The following is a 26258-nucleotide window of genomic DNA, read 5'->3' as shown; positions in this document are numbered from 1 at the left end:
AAAACAGCAACATCAAAAATTTATTTTGAAATGTCTCCCTTGGTTTATATTATTGTGATGTATCAGTTATATTAAATAATTTATTGCATTAATTACATCAGTAAAACATTAAGAATCACAATTTAATTAATATAATTATTATTTTAGAATTTTTTACTGTTGCAACTCTTTACGGTTTCGTTAGAAAAGCATATTTCGAAGGCAATAGACAACATGAATAAACTGGCAACATTAAGTTTGCTGTCATTAGATCTGTCAAAACTCATGTTGTCTATGACCTCTAAACATGTTCAATTACAAAATTTTAACTGTCTATTATACATTAACTAATACTGTTATTGTTAATAAGAGGGGCGACGTCCTCAGACTCCGACTTTTCGCTCTCACTCGACACTGTAATAAAAACACAAACTAAAATTCCTATGTATATCCATTTAATTATATTAGTATGAAAGTTAATATGGACAAAGCTGGTGCTACGATGAAGCGTTACTTAGAAAGTTAAGTGCTACGTTAGTTACATACATAATTGTTTTATACTACATTAACATAGATAGCTTGTGTTGTCGACTGTACATAACGTTTAACATAATATATATAACTCATACATAAGCGACTATAAAGCTACACTAACCTGAGCCTGTGGGTTTTATTTCATTTAATTATCTGTAAACATTTTACAAAACTTCTTACATAAAGAAACTATAGAACAATTTAAAATCATGACAATGAATAAAACAAGCGTTCAAAATGTACATTCGCTTATATTTCACATAAAAAATACATTCCACAGTATCATACATCTAGTTTGTAACATTTATAAACTATATTAACACATTATTTACAACACCGCTGGTGCTAAACTAATTGAACACAAAATTTAAAATTTTATTACTGGCAACACCACGCCATTGAATCCAACAGAACATGATCAACAAAAATATAAAATAAATTTCGTGTTAACAATTTACAATTGAAAAAAAAAATGTGTAAGCTGATTATATAGATTTTATATGTGGCAATATTTGAGCGACGTAACAGACTACGTGAATTTTTTAAATTAATCTTGGCCGCTTTGTGTCAAGGACTCTCACTGGCTGCACGTTTAAAAATCTACACATCATATTTAAATTGCCTTAGAATATTACATTCACAATCATAAACAAGTACATTTTAAGATTACCTTCCGCCTGGAAAAAATATATATAATATTAGCAAGCGTTTCAGCATTACATATACTTGATATACATACTATATAGTCGAGATTGTTAACGCAAAATTGGACCTTAAGATACAATAAGGATCCATTGCCATCTATATAGAATGTCAACAGCTCCACTAAGACCATATTTGCGTTAACGATACATACTAGCAATATGCAGTGCTACGTTAGTTGAGCCGACACCATTTACTAAAGCATTCCATTTTCAATCCAATATGATTAAGAATAAGGTTGAGGGTGATTAAGTATTAGTTTGAAAGAAAAATTCCAAAGATACTGTAGAAGATTGTCAATAAATTATAACTAACATCCAAAACACGGTGAGCATAGTTCATACAATTTTCGAGACTTATTACCAATATGGCGACCTCTTCATTTAGTAACCGTCCACTAAACACTGTACAGGATGTATATAAACTGTCTAGAGAAGTGTATAACATGATTGTCAAAAAAGAATCTATGACGTCACAAGACTTCTACAGGGTGATGTATGTAGAGAGAACGTCAACTTACATTCAACACTTCCCCACATATATTTCGTAACTATCGTATTTCCAAATGCCATCTAGAAATAAGTCGGTTTTTAAACTTTGTTCAAACAAATAATTAATTAGTGAATCCCTAATCGTCCTATTAAAATGTCTAGTCGTTAATCGTTAAGAGTTCAGCGTCATTTTCATAACCTTGTCTGTTATTTATTATTTAAGAGTACATTAAGGAAGTTTGAGATATTTTTTTTTATTTTCTAGTAATAAAAAATGAGTTCTATGAAGAGCGGATAAAGAAACCAAGTTTTTTTTTACATTATTATGATTCGATAGACTTAAAATATACATAACTAAATGTCTCTAATAAAAACAATTTATTGTCAGCCAAACGGCAAAATATATTTATCTTACTGGGTATAGCGACATAGCTGTTTACATGTTACTGAAATGACAATATTCACACTAATTCAAGCGTTTAGATATCTCGGTGGGGCACGTGAAGAACAAAATTGTTTAAGTCAATCGATTGGGAATTGTCAACGTGTCATACTGATGAGTCATAAGGAGGACCTACAATTACTAACTAATTCCAATGATAATAAAGTCCTACAGCTTAATGACAATGTAAACTGCGGGAAGAGAGAAAGAGACAGATATATAAGATACGTCCAAGATGGCGATTCCCCCCACAGATTTAATAGAACATTGTTTTTTAACATAACCATTTTTAAGTTTGAACTTGCTGTGCTTGTATCGATATCAATGCAAATACCAAGTTTGGACAGTTTAATTTACATACAATACAGGTTGTTTGTTTGACAACCCCCCTCTCCCTCCCCCTCTAAGCGGGCACCCTCTTGGCCCTCCTGCCCCTGTTCGTACCGTTCTTATCGTGAGGCGACGCTGTTGCCGGCGACTGTCTCGTTATCCTGAACAGGCTGATGTGCAGGTGGTCACATATCTCCAGACATATCTGACCACAGTAACGGATCAGTTCAACCACGACCCATATCTGTGAAGAAATGGTAATATTATAAGATTATAGAAACTATTGTTACAAACAAGCAAATGTTCCCTATCACCTGGGGAAATGTAATAGACAAAAATTGAAGACCACATTGTGGTAATGTGCAACCAATTTTATCAAAAGGTTAACTTCCTAAAAGAGAATCACGTCTGGAGTATAAAATATACATGCCGGTAACATTTTATTTATCGAAACATTGTCTCTTAAATAAGTCAAAATTAATGATAAAAATACACATTTCTTACTATTTAATATCTTTTCATCAAAAGCAATCCTTACCGTGCAAAGCCAAAGCACGTAATACTCGGGCAGGGCGTGGTTGAAGTACTGATTGAGGAAGAGCATGGCCGGGCCTAGGAGCGACCAGTCGTAGTATTCCATCTCGCTCTTCGTCATATGCGCCACCTGAATAGGCAGATGAATGATGATGACGTTGTTTCATGTTTTAAAAGTAATGTGTGCAACTAATTCACTTACCACAAGGCGATTTGTTACTTTAGCAGTAACCATACCGAACGCTATAATATACAAGGCGGGATGGTTCTCATAGACCTGGGACTCGCTCTTCTGGAAGATGATAAACGCTGGCACTACCACCAATGAGAATGGTATCACCGGGGACAGGATACTGGTACCCTGGAAAAATATCGGCTGTAGCTTGATCTTGGAAGGAAGATAAACCCGAGCGGCTTCTGGAGTTCTCGATCCCGTGAGAGTTAAGAACAGAGAAGTCGTCGAGCAGGCGAAAGCCAAAAAGCCGGACGTGCAGGGCTAAACAGCATTACAAGCCAACCATGCGACTATACTATATAACATGCGTTAGTATGAACGAGAAAATTACATCGAATATGGAATACATTGACAAATGAACTATATACCGTCATTATATCCCAATAAAAAAAAAACACAGCGGACAAACGACCAAAACAAAACAAACCCACGGGAAACAAACATGCTCTTAGCCGTATCGTGTCACCGATTGGTGATAATAAAACTCTTACTGCGACCGTGGACCCGTTCCTGCCGACTCCGCCTTTCATAATGACCTTAACGTATCCGAGGACGATGGTGCCAGTCACCAACACCACAGCGTAATTCGACAACAGGTTCAAACCGACGCCGGTAGATGGCAACTGTTAATGTATTCGCGAATGTTCATGACACCATGCGATTAGGTCCGCAGCGACCGCGGCCATGGGGGCAAAATAATAAAACACATGCCATTAATTTAACAAAAAAAAAAAAAAAAATTAAAATTAAATATTACACCGACAGCGATGTGTTCTTCACTCATTCTTTTTCATCCCGCCTAAAAAATTTTCATTACGCCGCATGCTCGTTTATTCGTAGTACATTTAAAAACATAATCAATCCGATTCAAGGCATTGTGTGTTAGAGTCGTCGAATGTCATTGAAATGTTTAATAATAACGGGTGACGAAAAATATATTATAACAATTTACCGATCGGATATTATTTTTACATGCATTAAATGTATGAAGGTTATGCATTGAACATGCCAAGTGGATGTAGGACGAGTTGACTTACATATTATGTACAGTCGGAACGTATTTCGTTATGAGATTATGACGATGTACCAAAATGCCAATCATATGAGAAATGGTTGTAAAGTTCACAGAAGTTTATTATGATACGGTATGGAAATTAATGTATTGTATGCAGATCCACTTAAAAAATACGTAAAGAATTGTATATAATAAGTATACAAATTAATTATCAGCTATATAACAGCACCAATTTCCATATCGATTTAACCCGTAACCAGCGCATAATGTGCATGACATGCGACATGTGCATGGCCACATGTGCATGCATGTGCATGTCTTACGGCCACAGTGGATCCGTTCTTGCCACAGCCCCTGTGCCTGAAGGAGGCGGCGAAGTTGACGACAAAGTACAACGCCGTTGAAAACGTTAACGTACACGTGAACAGCCGTACCGGTATATCTAAACCGTGAATCTGCAGCGCGATTATTATATTAATATAGTGATAAATTGACGATTTATTTTTTTTAAATTTACTCTACTTCAAGGAGTTCAGTCATCATTGTGGACTATGCAAGATAAATCAACTACCAAGTTAACATAATACCATCTTAATATAATGTTAGTGTCATACAAATGAGTGAAGACCCACATGACTTAAAACCGACCACATAGAATAACATAAATGCTTACACTAGACACATGACAGTATCTATATAATACGGTACAGTAGGAGTTCAAAGTAGACCATGCTCAATGTTATAAATAATAATAATAACAATAATTTAACAGAGAGCACAACCTAAATAAATACGAGAAAAAACATGCTATTAAAAAAACCCACATGATAATAAGCAATGGTACAGTATAGAATTAAATCTATAAGAGCCGTCGCACACTCTTTAAGATCACAATACAGTACACTAACTACATCTATTGATATTTAATATAAATGGATATAAAATATTAAATTATCTCGAGTGCGTCGGCTCTATTCACAGACCCTGGTAATTAAATATGAAGTACAGTTAACCGAAGAGAAAACGACAGATTAAAAGCTATGAGAAGAGTCATCTAAACAACTAACCAAAACTATGTCTTAGTTACATATTACAATAATACTAAGCGTTAAGCCCAACAGTTATAAAAATACTTGGAGGCGCTTGTGGTCCGGGGGCTCGGTACGTGTTATTATGACATTCGTCATCAAAACTGGTCAAATCAAGAGCTACCAACAATAATATTGTTAATATCAAATGACATTTTATACATTTTTTCGTCAAAAAAGTTTCCGAGCCCCCGACCCGCTAGGATGCTCACAGCGACAGTGGATCCATTCTTGCCGACCCCCCCTTTGGCGATGGCTGCTCCGAGAGCGCCAAGCGTCAGGGTAGCCCCCAACACAGCAGCGCCACCTAGCGAGTAGCGAGCCTCCAGCGAGCCGATCTAACGTCAGGATGCCGTTGTGTCCCAATTAATTTATAATTACAGTAAAGTCTGAACAATAAATCACCTGTTACGGATAAGTCTACTGTACTCACTACATAGAATACAATTTTGTCTTTCACTTGTTGATGACGGGAAAATTGTGTGGTTGCTTTTTTTTTTGTTTTTTTTTTATTTACTTATTATACGTATATACTTTATTATCAGACAACTGACGGAGAAATGTAAATATAAGTTGTTTTTTTTATTCTCTTTTAAATAAACTTTAAAGTATGAAACCTGTTAGAAACTAGTGAAAGTGCCCTATATTGTATTGTTTGATGTGTTTACAGCGTTTGGTAATTTATAGCTGACATATTCTTACGGCATACAGGAACAATAACACTTATATGTGTATGTATACGTACACGTTTGGGCGTTTTTTTACTCATAATTTCTTTTACGGTCAGTAAAACTTAAATCGGTAAAGATTAGAAAAAAAAATTATCAAACGTAGTCGACTTCGTCACTATCTTTTCATAGTTTATTCTTTCATTCGATTTTAACAAAATCTATACAAGATTTCGTCCTACAAAACACGCTGATACTGAGTTAGGTATGTAAAAATAATAGTAGAAATTTTAATTTTTTTCCCCAAAGATGTTTTTTTTTTTTTGGTAATCTCAACAGATTTCAATTTAACGAAGTAGGCGGAAAGACCTTAGAAAATGTTTTACTAATTTAATGTGGTATAGTTTTTATTATCCTCATAAAGGATTTAAAATTTTGTTAGTGTTCCTAACAAACAAACATAACATAGAGGTATTCTATATAAAACATAGCTATACCGTGAACCAATAATAAAAAAAAAATGCATTAGATCTGAATAAAAAGGTTTATATCAGACTATTTCATTTATAAAGAGTACAGAGAAATACATATATTGGATATTAAGCATATTCAGGTAATATTAATTGATATTATATCCTTAAGATTACACATAGAATATCCAATAGCAGCCATCCAGAGATATAATTAAGACCTAATTCAGCACACAAGTGCATATGCATGCACGATATATATTATTATAGCATGTTAATTTAATATAAATATATTCATGTGGGTATTTTTAAAAGATATTTCAGTCAAAATTTAATACTATTCAAAGAAATTTTACAAGATTCTAAGTTACGTAATATGTTACATTACCTTAGTGGCCCAGGCGTCTGGCCCGAGGGTCGCTGATATGAGATGGATCCCTATGATTGTGTACTGGGCCTCGGTGACGTCAATCCGGCCCATTTTGAGGGTACCAGTGACGTATGCTTGCCAATGAGCGCAATAAAATAACGTCATAGCGCAGAAACACTGGAATATATATTAAAAATCATAATTAAATTATTTATAAAACAAGTATATCACTAAAAGGAACTGTTATATCTGAATGATAATATGTAATAAAAATAACGTACATATTTTATATTAGTTATAAAATATAAATAAGTTTTTAAATATCGAATCAAATAGAATATATTAATTAATTAGTAGTAAATATAATAACAGTGAGTTGGCAATTAAAATGTAAGTAGATTGTGCAGAATTAAATTAGTGTTGCAATCTCCTTCCACATTTTCAACGCGTCTAACCATACGTAACCGGTATGTTTTAGATCGGAACGTTTCCTTAGACATTAAAAATTCGCAATGATTTCAACCTTTTCGTACTTTATTACTATAAAAAAATTGTTCTTTGACATAAAACAATACTTTAAAGTTGCTAACGTAACAACACAACATTGAAATGAAGATTAAAAGATTGATAAAATTTATGACATCATAAAAATTAAAACAGTATTAATTTTTTTATTTATTACACAAGAGGCTTAACGCTTTTTACGTAAAAACCATCAGGTCTGTTAATTTTGTTTTCTTAATAAGAGTGTGATAAATTTTCGGAAGCGTATGATAATGATAAGATAAAACAAAAAATACTATCGCCTTGTTGATTGTTAGCATAAAAATTATATACGTTTAAATTTACAACTTCCCTGTCACTGTAATACGCCATATCGCATAGGTTACATAATAGTATTGACAAATTCTAAAACGTCTAGCGTAACGTGTCTACACTGAAATTAGAATCGTAGTAAAAGCTGTTATCATAAGTATTAAATGAACAGATTATGCCTGTAAAACATCGATGAAGATTTATGAATCAAAAATTCTAACTACAATATAAAAAGTAAAAACTGCCAGTAATAAGCGGGTGTTGACAGATTCGTAAATCCATTATACCAATTTAGGTAAAATAAACGACTTATATTGGCCAAACTCCAGCTGTTATGACACGATGCCAAGATTCCCGGGCGAATTTACAGTGAGCTCATCGTTCAGACCTTGCCCGTTTCTCAATGAACATTATCAAGGCCAACTTAAGTATAATCGATACGCATAAATTTGTTTTCTGTCCAACTACAGCGAAGGTTTCTTTAGAATACACGAAATTCTCATTAGACGTTTCACAATAATAACGTAGGATGTTTATGTCGGCTGTAAACCGACATCCAACGATTGAATTAATTCTTTATACTCATAATATTAATTCCGAAAGTACAGTCTCAACCAACAATGAGGCATTCTATGAGCCACACATTCTATGTTTTGAATTTTAGAGTTTGAAAAATTTCATTACATAGCACGGACATAAAATATACTACATAATTGTCACAATATGAAAATTCTAATTTACTGTAACTCTCATAATTTATTTATAATCTATTACCAAGAAAAAAAGATTCAAACAAACCAACCTGAAAGAACATCCACGTAGGATATTCCCCGAGCTTCACAGCTATACAGGCCCCCAGTGCGATGAAAACTGTCGATATACTGTCACAGCCGTGATCGAAGAGTTCTCCTAATGGGGACTGGCTGCCGGTTCTACGAGCCTGCTTGCCGTCAATAGCGTCCAAGCTCTGGTACACGAACACTCCCAACGCGCAGAGGGCGAAGGCCCACTGTGGCGGTTCCTGTCTTGCATCTGGACTATACCTGGGATCATATATCCTTAATCAGTGATTTTAATGATTCCAAAACTGTTTGTAACTTGAACTTTTAATAACTACAGTCTGAATTAGCATGTTATCTTTTTTTAATTGAAAAACATGTATAAATGTCTGTTGAGTTAAAATTGTTATCTTGCTTTTTGGGAAACAAATTAATTAGTAGTTTATTCAGTTTGAACAACAGTTCCACTTGTTCACAGTACTTGTTTAGTTGTGAAATGACTTTTTTTAAGTACACGAGTGAGTTAGTAATAAAACAGTTGATATTTTTTATTTTAATAGTGGTTGATTATAAAGTTCTTCATTCTATTATATACACACATAAATAGCGGAAGTAATTTTCAAAATAAATTATTTACAAATTTGATGTATACAGTAAAAACAAATAATCATAGACAATATTTACCTAGTCTCACTAGCGATAACAAGATGCTAACTTTAACAAGGCCGCTAGTTCAAAATAATATACATATTATACATAGTATTCTAATTAAAACTACTTTCAATAGGTTTTAAACTATGTTGTCAAAGAAAAAGAATTTATGAAAAACTTTTAAACTTGATACTTTATGACTATTTTTCAAACAAAAACCAAATTTTATTTGCAACATCACTGGATAGGTTATATATATACAAACGACCATAACTGTAGTGTTGCTATTAAATCGAATTCTAACTACTCAAGGGGAGAATAACAAAAATATATAACAATCAAGCATTATGTTACTTCACATTCAATTATTAGATCAAATAAATGATTATTAATTAAGAAAGATATTTAAAGGAAAAAAATAAAAAATATGATTAACAGATTGATGTCATTTCTACCTGGAAATTTGGTTCTTAATTACATCTGACTGACTATCCATGATTAACTCAAATATAATAGAACTTTACAATTATTCAATTTTTTTTTTCCGTGCCGTTTTAAATATAATATGGCCTTCATCCGTGCAAAGACCTGCACAGTATATTTTGCCAGTGTTGTCTTATAGTGATTCTGAAATAGTTTCATCTGATTGTACAACTGACAGACAACTGTCAAACACCTGACAGTTATTACTCAGCAAGGGGTGCGTATGTTAAACAAAGGTTATAATCAAGGCAGTCTTTAGATTCTAGTATATTTTTTTGATTTTTGCTTTTATGAAGTATTACAAAACATGAAAAGGTTAATCAAATTGGTAAATATCTTCTCAAGTGTTACCTTGACAAGGAAAAAGGGGATTCATTATTAAATATATAATTTTTGGGGTATTAATTTTTTCATATTAAATGTAAACACTTAGAAAAAACAAAGTACCTTTATTATATAAACAAAATCTAATTTCTATTTTTAATTTCTAATTTCCAAATTCTTATATATAGAGAAAGAATTATTAAATTTTTTTAGAACTTCTGTCCTTCTTTCTATTCTTTGGGGGCAATTTAAAATCAAATTTCTAGATGGCTACAAAGTTTCCAGAAAAATCTAGGCACCCATTTACTACTGAAATATTTAGGGTTTATTTAATAAAATACATAGTTTCCCTATAAACAGGTTTGATGCATGGATGTCTTCTCTAAACATTCTTTTTTATCGCTACTAAGTTTATCCTGACAGACAGCATACCTAAAATGTTATATAATACAGTTATATAATATGAAATCAATACTAGTTCTGTATATAAATACTTTATGTATTATGTAGTGTACCTATGTACTTGTTTAAATGTTTCTGGCGATATTTAATTTCTAAAGCAATTGTACAAAATATCCTTATTAATTTCCATTTTAAATCGATTGCAAAAATCCAATATATATAAAATAAATCATTGTCGTTGGCTGTATTTTCTTCACACATGTAAATACCTCTTTATCTGTTGTGACACAAAACATAATATACTCAATAAGTTACTAAACCATTTAAATAAAGGCTAGCTCTGGTATGGTTCCAAAGTTGATAACTTTAAAAAATGTTATTATTTATTCATAGAATACAAAATTGTCTATCTTAACATATATATTATAGTAACTGCTTTAATTAATGAGTAATTTTTTTTTAAATTACAATATACATAATTTAATGAAAACTGGAAATGATTAAGTACTAATAAATAAATAAACTATCCTAGTAAAATCTTATCTTATTTGCTTCACTTCACTTCAATGTTCTGATTATTGAAATATTTATATGCCATTATTTTAGAAAAGGATTTAAATCTAATATGAATATAGAATCTCTATGAGTTGAGAACTAGTAATGTTAATAAGTGCTATGTAGGTTAGTTTTATTAAGCAATAAAATACGGTTTCTATCTGTAGAATATTTGAGAATTTAAGAACTCGTTAAGAATAAAATAATCATGTTCAATCATCTGTTATTAGGGGCTTTGTGGCTCTTATATTAATTTATTCTATTAACCCAAATAAATGACAGTTATGAGGTTATATCTGGGAATATGCAATATTCTGATTGAAGTAGTTGATATTATAAATAAAACTAAAAACAAAATATCGTGTTTTATATAAAATATACGTAATAATTATACCAATATATTATATAAAAATGTAATAATGAATTCATTTTTTAATATCTTATCACTTAGTGGCGTGACAGAATCCGCCAATCAGGCGATCACCGCATAATATAACGGAAAAGATACTTAGCCCAATATTAATCTGAATGTCAGAAGGCTATAAGATAGCAAATTATTTAAATAGTTACAAGTGTTATGTAGGTTAGAAGAAAGTTATCAGCAGCTTTAGAAGCAAAAATGAAAGTCGTTCCGCTAGTTTACATCATGACACGATTTTCGCAATTTAGCGAGACGACGAATCTTGACAGTTAAATAAACACTTACCAGACCAATATGAGAGTAGTAACTATATTCACTATTAATCCTAGAATAGTAATGAGATTCGGAGCAAGCCATAGCGGCGTCTTTGAAACTAGCCAGCACCACCAAGGTTGAAGCCAAGCATCCAGAATACTAGCACTCGTACACGAATATTTGTGTTCACTGAGTCTTTTTAACTGAGCAGCGTTAAGAATCCTTTCCTTGTAAAACTGCATTTTTAATCACTGTCACGTCATTTAACAAGTTAAAATTAACACTTCACTTTATATAAAAATATTCGCTCTATGCGAAAATTAATGAATAAAAACGGCACTATCAATCAAACCGTTCATCACTCTACCATGTGGGCCACAAGCAATGTGTCATTTTTCTTGCAGAAATTGTAGCTGCGGATTCCAGTTGTCAAATTTTAGGTGACAGTCATATTTGACTTTGACTTATAACGTCAGGTATTAAACTGAAATATACCAGTTCACGAAACATTATACATTTTAATGGGTAAGTAAAACATTTGGTAACTTTAACCAGTCAAGTTAACATTTAGTATTATTTATACATGTAATTTTGTTAAACGTAATGAATGCAAGCATTATATTGAATTGAAAATGGCTTATAACATTTGCTTTCTGCATAAAAAGATCACAAGATATACTGCTAATGTACACCATCCAGATGATATTAATTAAATTTGTCTGTGTTGAAAAATAATTTTTTATAACTTATTTTTATTATATAGTCTGACTACAGGATGACGATAGTTTACAGTCGAAGCACTCCCTTAATAAATTAGATTTCATTACCTTAAAAATGTGATTTAGCTATTGATTGAGATAACTATGCCGTTCAGTTTGCAAAGTGCATTTATTGCTAGAATAATTGTTTTTATGTTGTCCAAACTCTAATTATCAAAAATTATTTCTCATATTTGTCTTCTGCTGTTTTCACGTTCTTATATATATAGAATAAGAGTCAATTAAGGATCATCTTCATTGGTCAATAAATAACCTAAAGAATAATTATTCTCATTGTTTGTTATAATTAAAAATCAACACGATATGTTATTTTAACAAAAAAATAATTACTCATTTTTGGATATATAGATAGTTTTGTGTATGTGTAATTTTTGATTAATTGCGTGGGCTTGAAATATTTATTTTTTAATCTATGTCTGTGATTGTTCTTGTAGATATTAATATAAGAGATTGTTATTGAAACATCCTGGTAATTGCAAAAAGCTGTTTATTTGAAAACCTTGGCTTAAACCTGGAATCCATAACTTATTTAGAATCTTTATTTTTTATATATTTTATTTTTTCTAAATTCTTTTTTGTTTTTAGAAATCATTATGTTAAATCACGACGGTCTCTAATTTAGAGGGCTTAATTCGGAATTGTCAAATTTTCCCTTAAAGATCGCACTTTCTAAACTACACACACACAAAGTTAGCTCGCACTTTCTAAACTACGAAAATGAATGCTTTGTTGCATTTCCGATAAAATGGATATTGTTTATGGTTATGTGTTAATTTTTGATCTTATTTTGTTTTTTTTTAAAGCATTGGTGAGGGATAGTATTTTTTTTTAGAAAAAGGCAGAGTTAATGAGATCAAAGTTTCAAAAGATCGATAAAATTACAATTAATAATTTAGCACGATGTCTTTATTTTATATTTATGGATGGACAACATTTTTATAAATAATATCAAACTAGGAGTTTAACATTATTACAAAATTTTGTAAGCAATCTGGTCACTCTATTTATAAACTTCCAATAGATATATGAAGGTTCTTAATTTTCCTTTTCCATAAATAATATATTATTTATCCAGTTATAACTGCTTCGTAATATTATTGACTTATTAAAAATATAAATTATGATCATAAAGATTGGATCACAAATTTATAAGATTTAAATTAAATTAAATTTATAAGATAAAAATTAATTTAAAGGTTTAAATTATATAACATTTTGGTTTTAATAAAATACAAATTTTATTTCAACAATAATTACACAATATTATTTTAATACATTTATAAGTCTATTTCATTCGTCAGAAAATATAATGAACAGCTATTTCGTTACATAAAATCTAGATTTTATAGCACATGATATTAATTAAACACTATACATCTAACAGACAAAAAAAAAATTATATATAACACAGATGAAAGAGTTTTTGTACAATTTTATTGGAAGAACATAGAATATACCATCGAAAAAAAGGTGTATGTATGTACATGAAGAGTAAGGTTAGAACTTTGTCACTTATCGGGTTGTGCGTTTAAGGCTTAAGCTCATGCAATTATATGTAAATTTATTAGGAAATATACTGAACAAGCTTTTATGCTATAATACCAATTTTATTTATAGCTTATAAATCATGAAGAAGTCAGTAAGTTTTTTAGACGCATGTTGTTGTTTTCGGTAAATTTTATTGACAGGTTTTTTTTTTGATTACATTATTCATGAAAACAAAACTTGGCATTAAAATTTCCATGCCTATAAGTAGGTACTAACTTAATAAATAAATAAAAATATAATTTAAAAAGGTTCGTGAAAAATCGTAAAAATATTTTTTTAAGGCACAATATTTACATTTATTTCCTTTTGAAAAGAAAATTTATTTAATTTTTGACACTTGCGATTAAATGTTTTAGATAAAGTTTCTACACTACTTCTGTTTCATTTTTTTGCCAAAATGTGAAAGAAATAATCGAGAGAAAAAGGTATTTTAAAAAGAAAATAGTTTATCAAGCGAATCCCATAATTAAATCTGGACTGAAAAAATCTATTTTATCTCATAGAGTTATACAAAAGGGGTTTTTTTTTCGAGAAGAATATTTGCTTAACGTCTGCTATCTGCTCTTGACTTGGTTTTTCCTTGATTCGATTCTTTTCTGCAAAGTAGTTAGTAGTGCCCCCAACACATTATGTCCGGGGAGCCTCTTGCCAAACAGCAGCCGTTTAACTGAATCATCGTAAGTAAGTAAGGCGACCATGTTTTGCAGGAGAAATCCTTGACAGTACTCCAGGAGTTGTGTCGCACCGTACACCTAGGATGTTCATAAATTGTATTAAAATTAGACAACAAAATCTTGGCGTTCCAAGTAACAAACTACTGTCTTAAAATATTTCTCAAGCAAGATATATTTTTATGTAGGGTAAAATTTTGATAGTGGGACCAAAAAAATATCATTCTCGTGGCCCAAAAAAAAAACAATATAGTATTTGCATGAAATTGATGCTTTCACCAAAAAAAAAAATAATAATACAAAGTCAATATGAAAATACTTAATAAAGCTCTGATAAATTGACAGCTAAAAATTGATAGGTATTAATTGAAAATAATAAGTAAAAAGTGAATCTGCTTTTATTTTTACATTATTTTGTTTATACAATTAAGGTAAAGCAAATGTCAAATTAAATCTAAACTCACTTTAGCGTGTATGTAAACCGATACAAGATTGTGCAGGTCTACGGATTGTGCCGCTCGTGCTTCACAGTAGCGCTGTAAGGGAAGCAGCTGAAAGAAAGACGCGGCTGCCAGCACTTCCAGAACATCACCGTCCGGAATTTCAAGGCCCGAGCAGCCACCCGAGTATAAATACTTCATTACTTGCTGTAGGGATTGAAATCCTATTATTGTATTTTTTCTTTGTGAACACAATACGACAGAGTTGAACGTATGTAAATTAAAATTCAATTATTCCGTTTTACTGATCGGGACACAGATTAATCTTATATAACAAGGTTACCTATCCTTGGCCCGTTGACGCTCCTAGTATCTTATTATATTGTGTAATATTGAAAGTCAAACTAAATCAAAACTAATTTGATCTTAGTAATCAAAATAGTATGAGATTTAATTTTTATTATGAAATCTTTTGAGATTAAAGAATTTTATATAAAATTTTATATTTCAAAGTTAAATATTAACAAAACCACATGTAATTCAACTTTTTGTGATTTTTTTTTAAGTTCCTCTCCATAGCTCCGAATTTAGTATAGGATTAGTTGAGTTGAATCACTGAACTTCTCTGTTTAATTAAAGGATGAAATGAAAAAAATAAAATAAATACCTTTATCTAAAGCATAAAAGTTATTTAGCTAGTCAAAACGTTTGCCTTATTTTTTAATTACTCCAAAGTAATTTTTGCTATGGGGCGCAATAAGAGATGGATAACCTCAAATATGTGATATCGGATGTCGTTTATCTGCACGAGTGGTGGAGCAGCTCCTGCCAAGGGTTCGCCAGAACGGGGCGGCGCCAACATAGCTCGTAGGCGGGCTGACTCCGACACTAACACAATCTTGTGGCCGTAGAAAAGACGACCTTCAACTCTGCGGTAACAATATGATGACGTTTAGTATGGTAAAATAAGGTAGGTAGTAAAGTATGCAAGTACGTTGTGGGTTAGGAATAATTCAAACACCCAAACATACTTAGATGTTCGTGATATAAGATTGATAAAGTTTAACAATTCCTTTTTGTGACAATTAAATTATGACAAAAACAACAAAAACCCTAAGAAATTCTTTAGAATCAAATATTGTTATGTTAAGATCGGTCTAACCGTCATACGGTACCTGAAAGTGACATCAGCGAGCGATGGGTTATTAACGTATGAAGGGTCAACTCGCGCTGGTAGCGGCGGAGCGGGCGCGGGCGGTGCGACCCGAGGTACTGGCTCCCAACCGTAACACGCGCATAAAATATCCGCTAGCAGCAACACTGTGCCTTCTTTCTGTGGATGTAGGAAGCTTACAAGGTTACATACATAGGCCCTGAATTATATTGTATAATAAGTTTACTTGTTGTGTTTCATATGAAAATATATTTCAAACGAAAGTTTGAAATATCTCATGTGACACATTCAAAATGTGTGTTTAGTTTGTATATTTAGTAACAAACCATTAGTAGCTTCCTTACAAATAGCACTAATCTTTAAATTGAATATGGCGATTGAAAGGTAATTAAATTAAATTTCATATTAAATACAGTTCCAAACATTAATTTGATTTTGCGATTTTGTTTCTGCATTACTAGCAGCAAAACTTTCTACTTTATTGCCAGCAAGATATCATTAATATCTAAAAAATGTAGGACTAACCTTGCTATAGCGTAAAATATTGAAAAGCAGAGGGAGGCACTCGTAAATGAATTGCTTGCTGTAGTGACTGTCGTCGGATGGACAGACCTAAAAACACAGTAATATTAGAAGAATACTCGTCACGTTATCGGGATCTCGATGCTTGGTAAATTAATGAAGACAGTAAATTTTACTTGTAAAAAGTCCTGTAATAATTGGTCGATCACATGGTCTAGCGAGGCTTCAGCAGCGGCGGCCAAGGAAAGAGTCCAAGCGTGCAATGACCAAGGGACTCCCAGTGCTCGCAGCTCTAGGGTTATATCTGTCAAATAATGACATTGGATTTATTGGATTGTATTGTCGGAAAAGTCATGAAATTTAAAGAAATCATACCCAAATGATCAGTTTCCGCGGCATAGTACATGGCATCCTGTAACGCGCGTTGTTGTTGCTTGGTGAAGGGTGGTGGCCGGCCAGCAGCGGGTGGTGCACCCTCCGCAAGAACTTCCTCCAGAGACAGCACTGCACCCCCACCTGCACCTCGAGCTCCGCCTCGAACAGCCGCACGTAGACAGCTACGACGACCATGCGTGCAACAAACGGCTACAGCACTAAAAATAAAACGATATGGTATAAGTTTAAAGGTCGTTTGCTTGATTGTTATGTGTAAATTTGATCCCTTAGCGCTAAACACGTAGTAATTTTTATAGTTTATAATAATTTAGTTAATTATAAAATACGGTTATTCATACATTTTGTGTCTAATTTGATAAATAAAAGCTATCCTCAACCACACACCTGTCAATTACATTCCAATTTCCAAGTGGAATTACAATAATTTAAATTTTATGCGCAACATACCTGTAGCAGCCGTACTGCGCAGCAGCAGAATAGCAGAGTGCATCATTAAGTTGCGTAGACAAGAACGGATCCGCTCCGTGTGACAATAGCAACTGCACTAGTTCCAAGTTCCCAACTCCACATGCCATCTGGAATTATATCGTTATTGAATCTATACTGGGTACGATTACAGAAAATAAATATAAACTTCAAAGACAATTAAATCCTATCTCTAATACAAACTTATTGATTAAAAGTTATATTATTTTGTCCAAGATTTTCATAAGGCACTTAAGAATAATAGGTATTTTTAAATTAATATCGTCCTAAATGGTTTCCTCAACTATGATCTTTTCTGTTTCGAAATTGTTAAATTGAATTCGTAGTACTTTTTTTAAAGTAAGGACACCAGCACAGAACCCTAAAATTTGATTAAAGAACTTTTTTTTATTAAAGACTAATAAAATTTAAAGAATTCTTTTCTTATCTCTTCCTATTACCTGTAAAGGAGTAAGTGTGCAAACGTCATCTCCTCTGGCAGGTGCGCCGTCAACTCTGGCGCCGGCTGCCAGCAGTCTTCTTGCTACTTCTAGGGCGCCCGCACCCCCTGCTCCCCCCGATCCTGTTCCACCTCCCGCACCCGCTCCAGCGCACGCGTATACTAATGCTGTCCAGCCTACAAAAATAAGTTCTCGTCATAATCTATTTTACCCTAAGGCACTACTTCTCTTAAACATTCGTCCTTATAAGACAGGTGAAATTAATGAAATTTTTATTTTCAGTTACAAATTATCGTCACAGAATTTCCATAAGGAGGTTCGCAAAGTATCTACAATTTAAGAAAGGAAAACTCACCAGCTGTGGGCGGTGTATATCCCGGTGCAGGTGTTGCAGCTGCTGAGGAGGGTGGGTGAGTAGGAGAACGCGGTGAGAGTAGCGCTGAGTGCTGTGCCGCCGCTCCCGCTGTCTCAATGTTAGGGTCAGCCCCAGCTTCTAATAGCATCTGGAAATATAATGATTAGTTTTAATAAACTAGTCCCTTACTTAGATATCGTAAAAAAGTTTTCTTACGAATGCCCGTTTTACTGATCCATCGTTAATTTATCTATTTTCTTATAATTCGTCTGTATGAAGACTTTCGAAGGAGTTGGTAGAGAATTTAAAAGTATTTGGGTAAAAGATCTAATCTAACTGACCGCAACTACTTGTTCATCTCCAACCAAGGAGGCCTTCATAAGTGCGGTGAGGCCAGAGGCGTCAGTAGCATCAATGCCAGCTGCCGGTAGCAGAGCGCGGACTCCGTTTAATAGCTCGGGGCGACCAGATAACAGAGCCCGCTGAGCTAGCCCCAATGCTGCCCGACCCAATTCATCCGGCGAACGTGAGCAACGTGACCATGCAGGCTCAATCGCTTCCTCCAAACTAAATATATACGTTAAAATGGACAGGTTTTATTAAGTTTTAATTATAAAGAGAGAAAAGGTTTCTGGGAATTATAGAAAAATACATAGTATGCAGTCGTATAACTAAAATTAATAATAAATCGAAAACGTAATTTTTTACAAAAATTTATTAAAAAATATGGAGAAATATTTATGTAAAAATCTACTAACGTAATAGGTCTCGGTGGGCAGTCTGCATGCGGTAATAGTAGCCTGGCAGCTTGTAATATATCGTCGGCATCAGGTATGGCGGGGGGAGGACGCATTGCTGCATGAGCTCGTGCTGCTCTCACCCATTCACCAAGAGGAGGCAGCGCGCCGGCACCACGCTCCTCCCACAGACCTGCGCCACATCCAGCACCCGACGCACCGCTAGATGTATGCTCCAACTGATCGAGCAACAGATAGGTGGTTTCAAATAACATGATAGAGTGGTTATAGTAATAATATTGGTTTTTAAGCGGTAATTAATTAAAGTACCTAAAAAATAACACTAAGTATACGTATAGGTTTGATAAATTAAATATATGTTAAAAGACATGTTGAGCTAAATCAAAGGTCGTAACTCTTACATTGTGGTTATTGTTAACAATAAAACTTGAAATAGCTCCCGAAATTTATTATTAAGATATTTTGACTAGTGGTTATATTAATATTGACATCATACCTGGGAGCATCTCATGAAGTAATAGAGCGCACGTTCAGCGGCTGGACTAAGTGGTGGTTGTCTGGGGCTGACTTGTCGCAGCACAGCTCGCAGTTCGCCAGAGGAGCCTGCACACGTCGTTAACAACACCGATCCGCTACTGGAGCCCGCCGACGTGCCAGATCCGCCTGCGATTATAATAAAAGGATATTTATAAGAAGAAAATATGTTACGTTCGCTTTTAAGATTTAGCATTAAAACAAAAACCAGAAGTATGAGCAATATGCAAAAAAAATTATCTCAAATTATGAAGGTCTAATGTTTAAATGTAAGAAGTTATTAGAAATATCTTGGTTTTGATTTTGGTACATCCAGACAGATTGATTTGTTAATTGCTCTCTTTTAATATAATAGCTTTAATTATAGTACTTCTTTAGAAAACATCCATCATTCATTAATACCCACCAGAGCCATTAGTAGTTATTCCGGAATCATGGCTCATGCCCAGCTGTCGGTGAGACGACGACCCAGAGCCCAAGGAACTCATTGACTCCCATCGAGAAAGCGATAATGCTCCTGTGGAAACAGCACTTGGTTATAAAAACTCGCAACATTTTAATTCTCTCCCGTCTAAATAAAGGCCAAAGAACAGAAATCATAGTTAGTATTTTAACGAAATCTCACCTGAAGCAATTCTCCCCGCATTTAAATGGCTGTATGGTTGTAACAATCCCCATAGGTCAGCGCAGTTTGCAACCGCGTGATCGATGGTGGCTGGTGTAATCGGTGATGTGCCAGTGCCAGCCGCTATTAAAGCAATCTCTTCCAATAAAGTCTCCATTCCCGCACAAAGATAAATGGCTGCGTATCTGTTGGTTTAAATTTAATATTTAGGTTTTTTACGAATACCTCATTAATTTAAATCTTGATTCACTCTTATTATATTACATGTTCTTTCGTACGAATGACATCTTTCGGTCTTCATGTTATTGTTAGAAATGTAACAATCACATGAAACCATTATATATCATAACCCTCGTGTGTTTTATTTTTTAACTATTCTGAAAACTATAGCCATAATAAAATACCAACTCGTGTACGAATGCCGCGACGCGCACGTCCAACATCCAGCGCTGAAAACGTCCAGGTGCTAGACCTGTGCGCGCTCGAGCCGCCGAGCCTAGTCTTCTTGCAGCGCTTACTGACGTTGCATACATAGTCGCTGCACGTTGACAACCCTACAAAGAGCAGCGGTCCATTATGTTAAAAATATGTTCAGAGTTAATAGAACATTCAACTTTAAGGAAATTGGATTTTGATATAATCCATTAGTTTTATGAATAACAGATGTTATGAGCAACAATGAAATGTTACCTTTATACAAGAATCAGCTAACGGTGTACTCAGTACGATTCGGAAAGCGCCAGCCACCTCGTGCTTGGAACAGAAGCAGAAGTTCTGTGACAGACGCTGAGCTTCCCGCCCTATCCGAACCAAAGCTCTAAAAAAGAAGAAAAGAAATATAAATGAATATGTAAGGATACCCATATAACAAACAAAAAGGTAATCATCAATTTCCTAGAATTCATTCGATCTTGTTGTCTAATTCTACAGATTTATATAATGAGCGAAAAATAATCATTCAAATATAATTTTAAAACACGACACATTTTTTGTTAATAAGTGATAACCACATTAAATTTCACAATTACAAACTTTTCGAAATTTCCAGTTCCAATTTGAAACATATCCTAGTGTATTAAAATCTCACCTCTGTAATAAGTAGGCCAGTCTAGGAGGTGAGTCTGGTGCCATACGGGGTGCTATATCCCGACAACGACCTGCTTGTATCGCTCGGGACACCTCGCCAGCCGTCCACGGCACGCAACGAAGTTCAACTAGTCTTTAAAGGTTTCAAATGTTAGAAACGGCTCTAAGATAAAAACTAACACAGAATAAATATGGTCATTTTAAAATTTAAGAGCTGATCCCGAAAACTTCGTTCATATTAGGCTTCAGATGAAACTATGTTTTAAGCCATTTCATTAGTTTAAGAGAATGAGTATAAGTATTACAGTGTAATTTATGCGAATTTGTAAGATAAATAAATCAGTTATTATTCTCTAAAACTTGTGAATAACATTATGTACTTAAATTAACATGTATACTAAATACTATTTATACATAAATACTACTTATACTATATAGATAATTTTCTTCAATAATAATCAGATCATGATAAATTTTATAAATATCTAAATCTAATAAAACTTTACAGTGTGTATCTTTAGATATGTCATTAAAATATCCTGTGATAAATAGATTTTTAAATAGTTTATTTGCATTATAAACCTTTTCGTCGGATGAGCATTTTCCGTTTATTGATACCTTCTTATAATATTTACTGATATCCTAGTTGACAAGATTTATCCCTACACAATATAATTTATATCACAATCCAACCCCTCAAAAGATCTATTTCTATTTAAGTTTTTTTTGACAAAAGAATTTATTTCAATACCTATTATGTGAGTCCACCCATACGAACTCGTCGGCGCTTGTGACGTTTGTACAGACGGTGTCTAGTGAAGGCTGACGAACGAGTGGCGCCCGACGACGACGTGCCTCGGCTGCACTGACGCCATCTTTAAAATACAATTTCGCGTTTTGGTTGAACAGGCAATTAACTCTTCCTAGTTTTCATATCTTAGTTTTCCTCATCCTCAGTGTTTTGCTTAAATGTTTTTTGTTATTACATCCCCTATTTATTAATTTGCTACAGTCACAATCAGGTCAATATTTTTTAATGAGATTAAATCGAAAATATATGAAGGAAAATTGTCTTATACGGGTTCAATATTGTTTCAAATTCAAATAACACTTAGGTGTGTCTATTTATTAAAATAGCATTAGACTTTATACCCGGTGCACCATTATTGCTACCGCCCGCACTTGATGCACCGCTGGTAGCTGTACTGCTGCTGTCCCGAGAACGTAGAGTCAACTGCTTGATGGCTGACCTGATTTCTTCTAACCCACCACCACCCGGCCAAGGGGATTGTAACTGTGGTTTAAAAGAAGTCACTAGATTATCCCTATAAACAAAGCTAAAAAGGTACATTCTTTAATACTCAATTAAATGTATCGTAACTAAAATCTCTAAATTTGCGAACGTTCGTAGCTACAAAGTTCGTAGCTACATATATTCCAGATTAATTCAGCGTGGAACAAAACAATGGCATTCCTTCATCCAAATTACTGACGAGATATAGATTTATCACTCATATTTTAAAGACTTCTAGTAAAGCTATTGGGACAGGTGATATACTCATTTAATATATTAAAATAATCTATTATTGATAGAGCATGTATTGTTTTTTTGTTAAAAATAGGGATTGTCATAGAATGTGGAGGGTGGACAAAAATTTGGGTAAAGGATTTTGAGGGTATTTTAACGGAAAAATAGGGCTTAATCGTATACACCATACACGACACCTTTTTATATTTTCATGGCATAATAATTATTGAAACAACATTTTAGACATATTTGTCTTTAACTGTAGTTAAAGACATGTGTCCATATTCATAACATTCACCTTATTATGCGGGCGATGTTTATTTCGTCCGTGAGGCGGCTGCTTGGCCCGTCTTGGTTCGTCCCTCCCCGCGTCACCTCCACCGCTATCCGACATAGAAGCATGTCCCGATGACCTGTTCTCATCTGAACTGCTGTTGCACTCACGTACACCATTTTGCAGCTGAAGCGGATAATTTAAAATTAGAATGACATACTATTTAACCATAACGGTATGTTATTTAGCAATTAATGTCTGGGATATGACATTTTACACTATAAACGTCCGTCACGTATGAATATTTTAACGGTAAAAGTGTAATAAAATTATTCTGTACTTTTTTTCTATTAAAAGAAGCAAAGTAGATGTGTATCTAACTTGTTAATGGGACAAAAATTTGTTATCAGACTGAGAAACCTTATAAAACTTTAGTCACTTTGATATCGGATCGGCAGATGTTCACTAGTGGCCATTGTCAACAGCACTTTCGCCTTCAATTTCCCACCCATTACGCTTTTCCCTATCAAGAGATCGTGGGATTCCGTTAAAGACAATGCTTATTTATTTTTTTGAGATAACACTTTCGCTGTTACGCTGTGCTCCGGTAACTTTTGTAATCGTTCGAGATGGCTTGCGTCTAATTAATGAGACGAATTAATTTTATGAATGACAGGTTATAATGTATTCAGTGACTTGTTATACTTTTTGCTTGCGGTAAATTTTTGTGATTCAAGACGCTTAAATTAGTGCTGTTCATTTTTAAAACAAAATTCTATAACGGTCTGCTGTATTTACAGCTGGACTACGAAATTATTAACAAAGATTTATGTAGACATGAAACGTATTTTATAAGACTTTAAACATTGACAAAAAAGTACTGACTATATTTGCCTATGTAAAATCGATTAATTGCTTTTTATGCATGACTTTAAATGAGACGATTATTTCTAGTTAAGTAATTTAAAATCAAACCTTTGCTAACCACGTTTTCGTACGATTATCATACAATTACATAAAACTTAACTATATAGCAATGTGGCAGGCCTAGGAAGGGGGGTTCATACTCTGTTTCGTCGGGGCTACGAGGTAGAATGCGAAAGCGACCCCTTGTAGCTCCACTTATGGCGGCTGAGGGTAGCCGGGTGGGTTTTAGCCGGTAGAAGTCCGGCATAATCACACGCCTCCCCCCCGCGAGTGTGGTATCCGTAAGAATTTCCCATCCGTAAAAAAAAAGGCCTAGGAAGGGAGTTTCAGCAGTGGTTTGGCTATGTCGATGGATTCAGTATATTATTGAATGGATTTTAACGTAATTATTCAAAGTTAGTCAAATTCTTCACGTCACTGTTTACTTTTACCGAACTAAGCTTTAAATGAAACTAATATTTTCGGATTACTACACGTATTTTATTATTTTAAAAACTACATACTCCCGACGTTACGGTTACTTTGCAGCAACCATGACCACGGGCAGACGAGATGTGTCAAACTAATAAAATACGCGTAGTAATTCGAAATATATTAGTTTCATTTAAATGAATACTCGCGGAAGTCTTAAATCTTATTATGTGAACTAAACTTTTTTCGATTGTATGTAACGTTAACTAAGTATTTTTTTTATACCTACGATACATTACAATATGCGTTAAAGTATATTTTATTCTATTATTCGAATCGTTCATAATATTCTCTATGGTCAGGGATAACTTTATGTAATAAATAAAGCAATAACCCGTTATCCAAAATCCCGTAGCGTTATAACGAGTGTAGCGTGCGCTGGCGCATTTGAATTAAAAACTCTGCGAGCATTACGAATCAGCTGATTTTGAAAATTGTTATATCCGATAAAAAATATCTTGAATGAATTCCTGCTAGTGTTTATGAATTATTTATTAAATAACATCTCTTAAAATTTTATTCAACTATTTAGAGCAACTACACCGTTATGTTAGAAAAATATAAAAACTAGAAATTAATCTTGTGATTTTCAATTAAATTAAATTAATTAATTATTTTTATTACAATGCAATACTACAGTTATAAAATTAAAAATTTTCTTGGATCTTAATCCATTCTTTTACAAGCACGACTGCTTTTATATTTTTAAGAAAGAGCTCTTAGAGTCCTGAACAGTAGGAAAAGCCATCTAGGCTCTACCCCAAAATGACCACAGAGAAAGTCACTATTAATAAGGCTAGTCACTCTATGTTCTTACACTCGTAACACTATCTACATTACAGGGCTTTTAGCAATTCGTCCCGGTCGTGTAATTTCTTGTAGAATAAGATGCGTAACTATCGTTTGAGGTCCGTAGCTAATTAATCAGATTGGGTCTTTACAAACTGACTTTTAAGATAATATACCAAATCACTGTGTTAAGGAAGTACAAATACAAAGCTTTAAAACCATTTTCTCATCTGCGACATTGAGATGTTGTATTTTTATGGAACTCAAACATAAGTTAATGAATTTCAGAACATTTCTACAGATTCTTTGGTTTTAATTAATACCAACCGATAATTTTATTAATTGAATGTTTTCTATAAAGAAAAAAAAACTAAAATTTTCACTTCATTTTGTAAGAAAAAAATTTGTTTATGAAATGTTTTAATATAACGCCAATGTTTAAGACAGAAATTATAAGTTGACCATTATGCAGTCAGGCTAAAAAGAAAAGAGACCACACTTTATTTATAATAAAGTTAAATTAATGGTAAATTTTCATTTTCTCGCTTAATGATGTCTTAATAATTAATATTTATGAATTTATTGCTTACTATATCCATTTTAAGTCATAAATTGTTTAAAGGTGCTATAAAAATAACCGTAAGCATTTTGATAGCTATAAAACGTCGCGATTATGAAATATAAAGAGTATTTATTGTAATAGATTCTGTAAAATTATTGTTTAGTAGCTTTCGGGTTTATATGTAATTTAGGTAGAAGTTATGGGTTTTAAATAGATGCTGAGACTTTTAATAAAAGGTTTACATGTTGTTATATTTCATATGCGTATAAATTTCATATATCATTCGCGTTTTATATCAACTATATTTAACTAAAGTTACATAATCACTACAGTTATAAATAAATATTAT

The 26258-nt window shown here is 33.2% G+C and overlaps 2 protein-coding genes across 7 annotated transcripts in view; both read right to left on the bottom strand.

Annotated features, from left to right (window-relative positions):
* Positions 1–11939, bottom strand: LOC116766149 (cholinephosphotransferase 1). 5 transcript variants are annotated; one of them, XM_032655856.2, is made up of 8 exons: positions 11575–11939; positions 8477–8717; positions 6877–7035; positions 5563–5688; positions 3215–3373; positions 3017–3142; positions 2593–2722; positions 1–411 (listed from the first exon to the last, which is right to left on the bottom strand). In XM_032655856.2, the coding sequence occupies exons 1-8, from the start codon at positions 11784–11786 to the stop codon at positions 323–325; spliced, it is 1242 nt and encodes a 413-aa protein (XP_032511747.1). In that variant the 5' UTR covers positions 11787–11939; the 3' UTR covers positions 1–322. The 5 variants fall into 5 exon arrangements, with proteins under 5 accessions (XP_032511747.1, XP_032511745.1, XP_032511748.1 ...); XM_032655854.2 differs by lacking the exon at positions 5563–5688 and adding an exon at positions 4586–4717; XM_032655857.2 differs by lacking the exon at positions 5563–5688 and adding an exon at positions 4586–4717 and having other exon boundaries at positions 1–393.
* A 1597-nt stretch (positions 11940–13536) lies between these two features.
* Positions 13537–26258, bottom strand: part of LOC116766334 (ankyrin repeat and BTB/POZ domain-containing protein 3) — a 37275-nt gene continuing 24553 nt past the window's right edge. For both annotated transcript variants that reach the window (XM_032656163.2, XM_032656162.2), the window contains 21 exons: positions 23185–23346; positions 22511–22652; positions 22110–22233; positions 21360–21491; positions 20963–21089; positions 20681–20826; positions 20273–20457; positions 20054–20164; positions 19610–19776; positions 19114–19331; positions 18697–18922; positions 18356–18503; positions 18001–18176; positions 17522–17649; positions 17054–17271; positions 16855–16982; positions 16682–16768; positions 16158–16315; positions 15755–15911; positions 15007–15189; positions 13537–14623 (listed from right to left, as the gene is read on the bottom strand). In XM_032656163.2, the coding sequence (XP_032512054.2) occupies positions 14426–14623; positions 15007–15189; positions 15755–15911; positions 16158–16315; positions 16682–16768; positions 16855–16982; positions 17054–17271; positions 17522–17649; positions 18001–18176; positions 18356–18503; positions 18697–18922; positions 19114–19331; positions 19610–19776; positions 20054–20164; positions 20273–20457; positions 20681–20826; positions 20963–21089; positions 21360–21491; positions 22110–22233; positions 22511–22652; positions 23185–23346 (3321 nt within the window). In that variant the 3' untranslated portion in view covers positions 13537–14425. The remainder of the gene's footprint in view (positions 14624–15006; positions 15190–15754; positions 15912–16157; positions 16316–16681; positions 16769–16854; positions 16983–17053; positions 17272–17521; positions 17650–18000; positions 18177–18355; positions 18504–18696; positions 18923–19113; positions 19332–19609; positions 19777–20053; positions 20165–20272; positions 20458–20680; positions 20827–20962; positions 21090–21359; positions 21492–22109; positions 22234–22510; positions 22653–23184; positions 23347–26258) is intronic.

This window comes from Danaus plexippus, chromosome 15 (genome assembly GCF_018135715.1).
Source record: "Danaus plexippus chromosome 15, MEX_DaPlex, whole genome shotgun sequence".
NCBI lineage: Eukaryota > Metazoa > Arthropoda > Insecta > Lepidoptera > Nymphalidae > Danaus > Danaus plexippus.
Note: the sequence above shows the minus strand (reverse complement) of the source record. Positions and strands in the feature narration are given on the sequence as shown.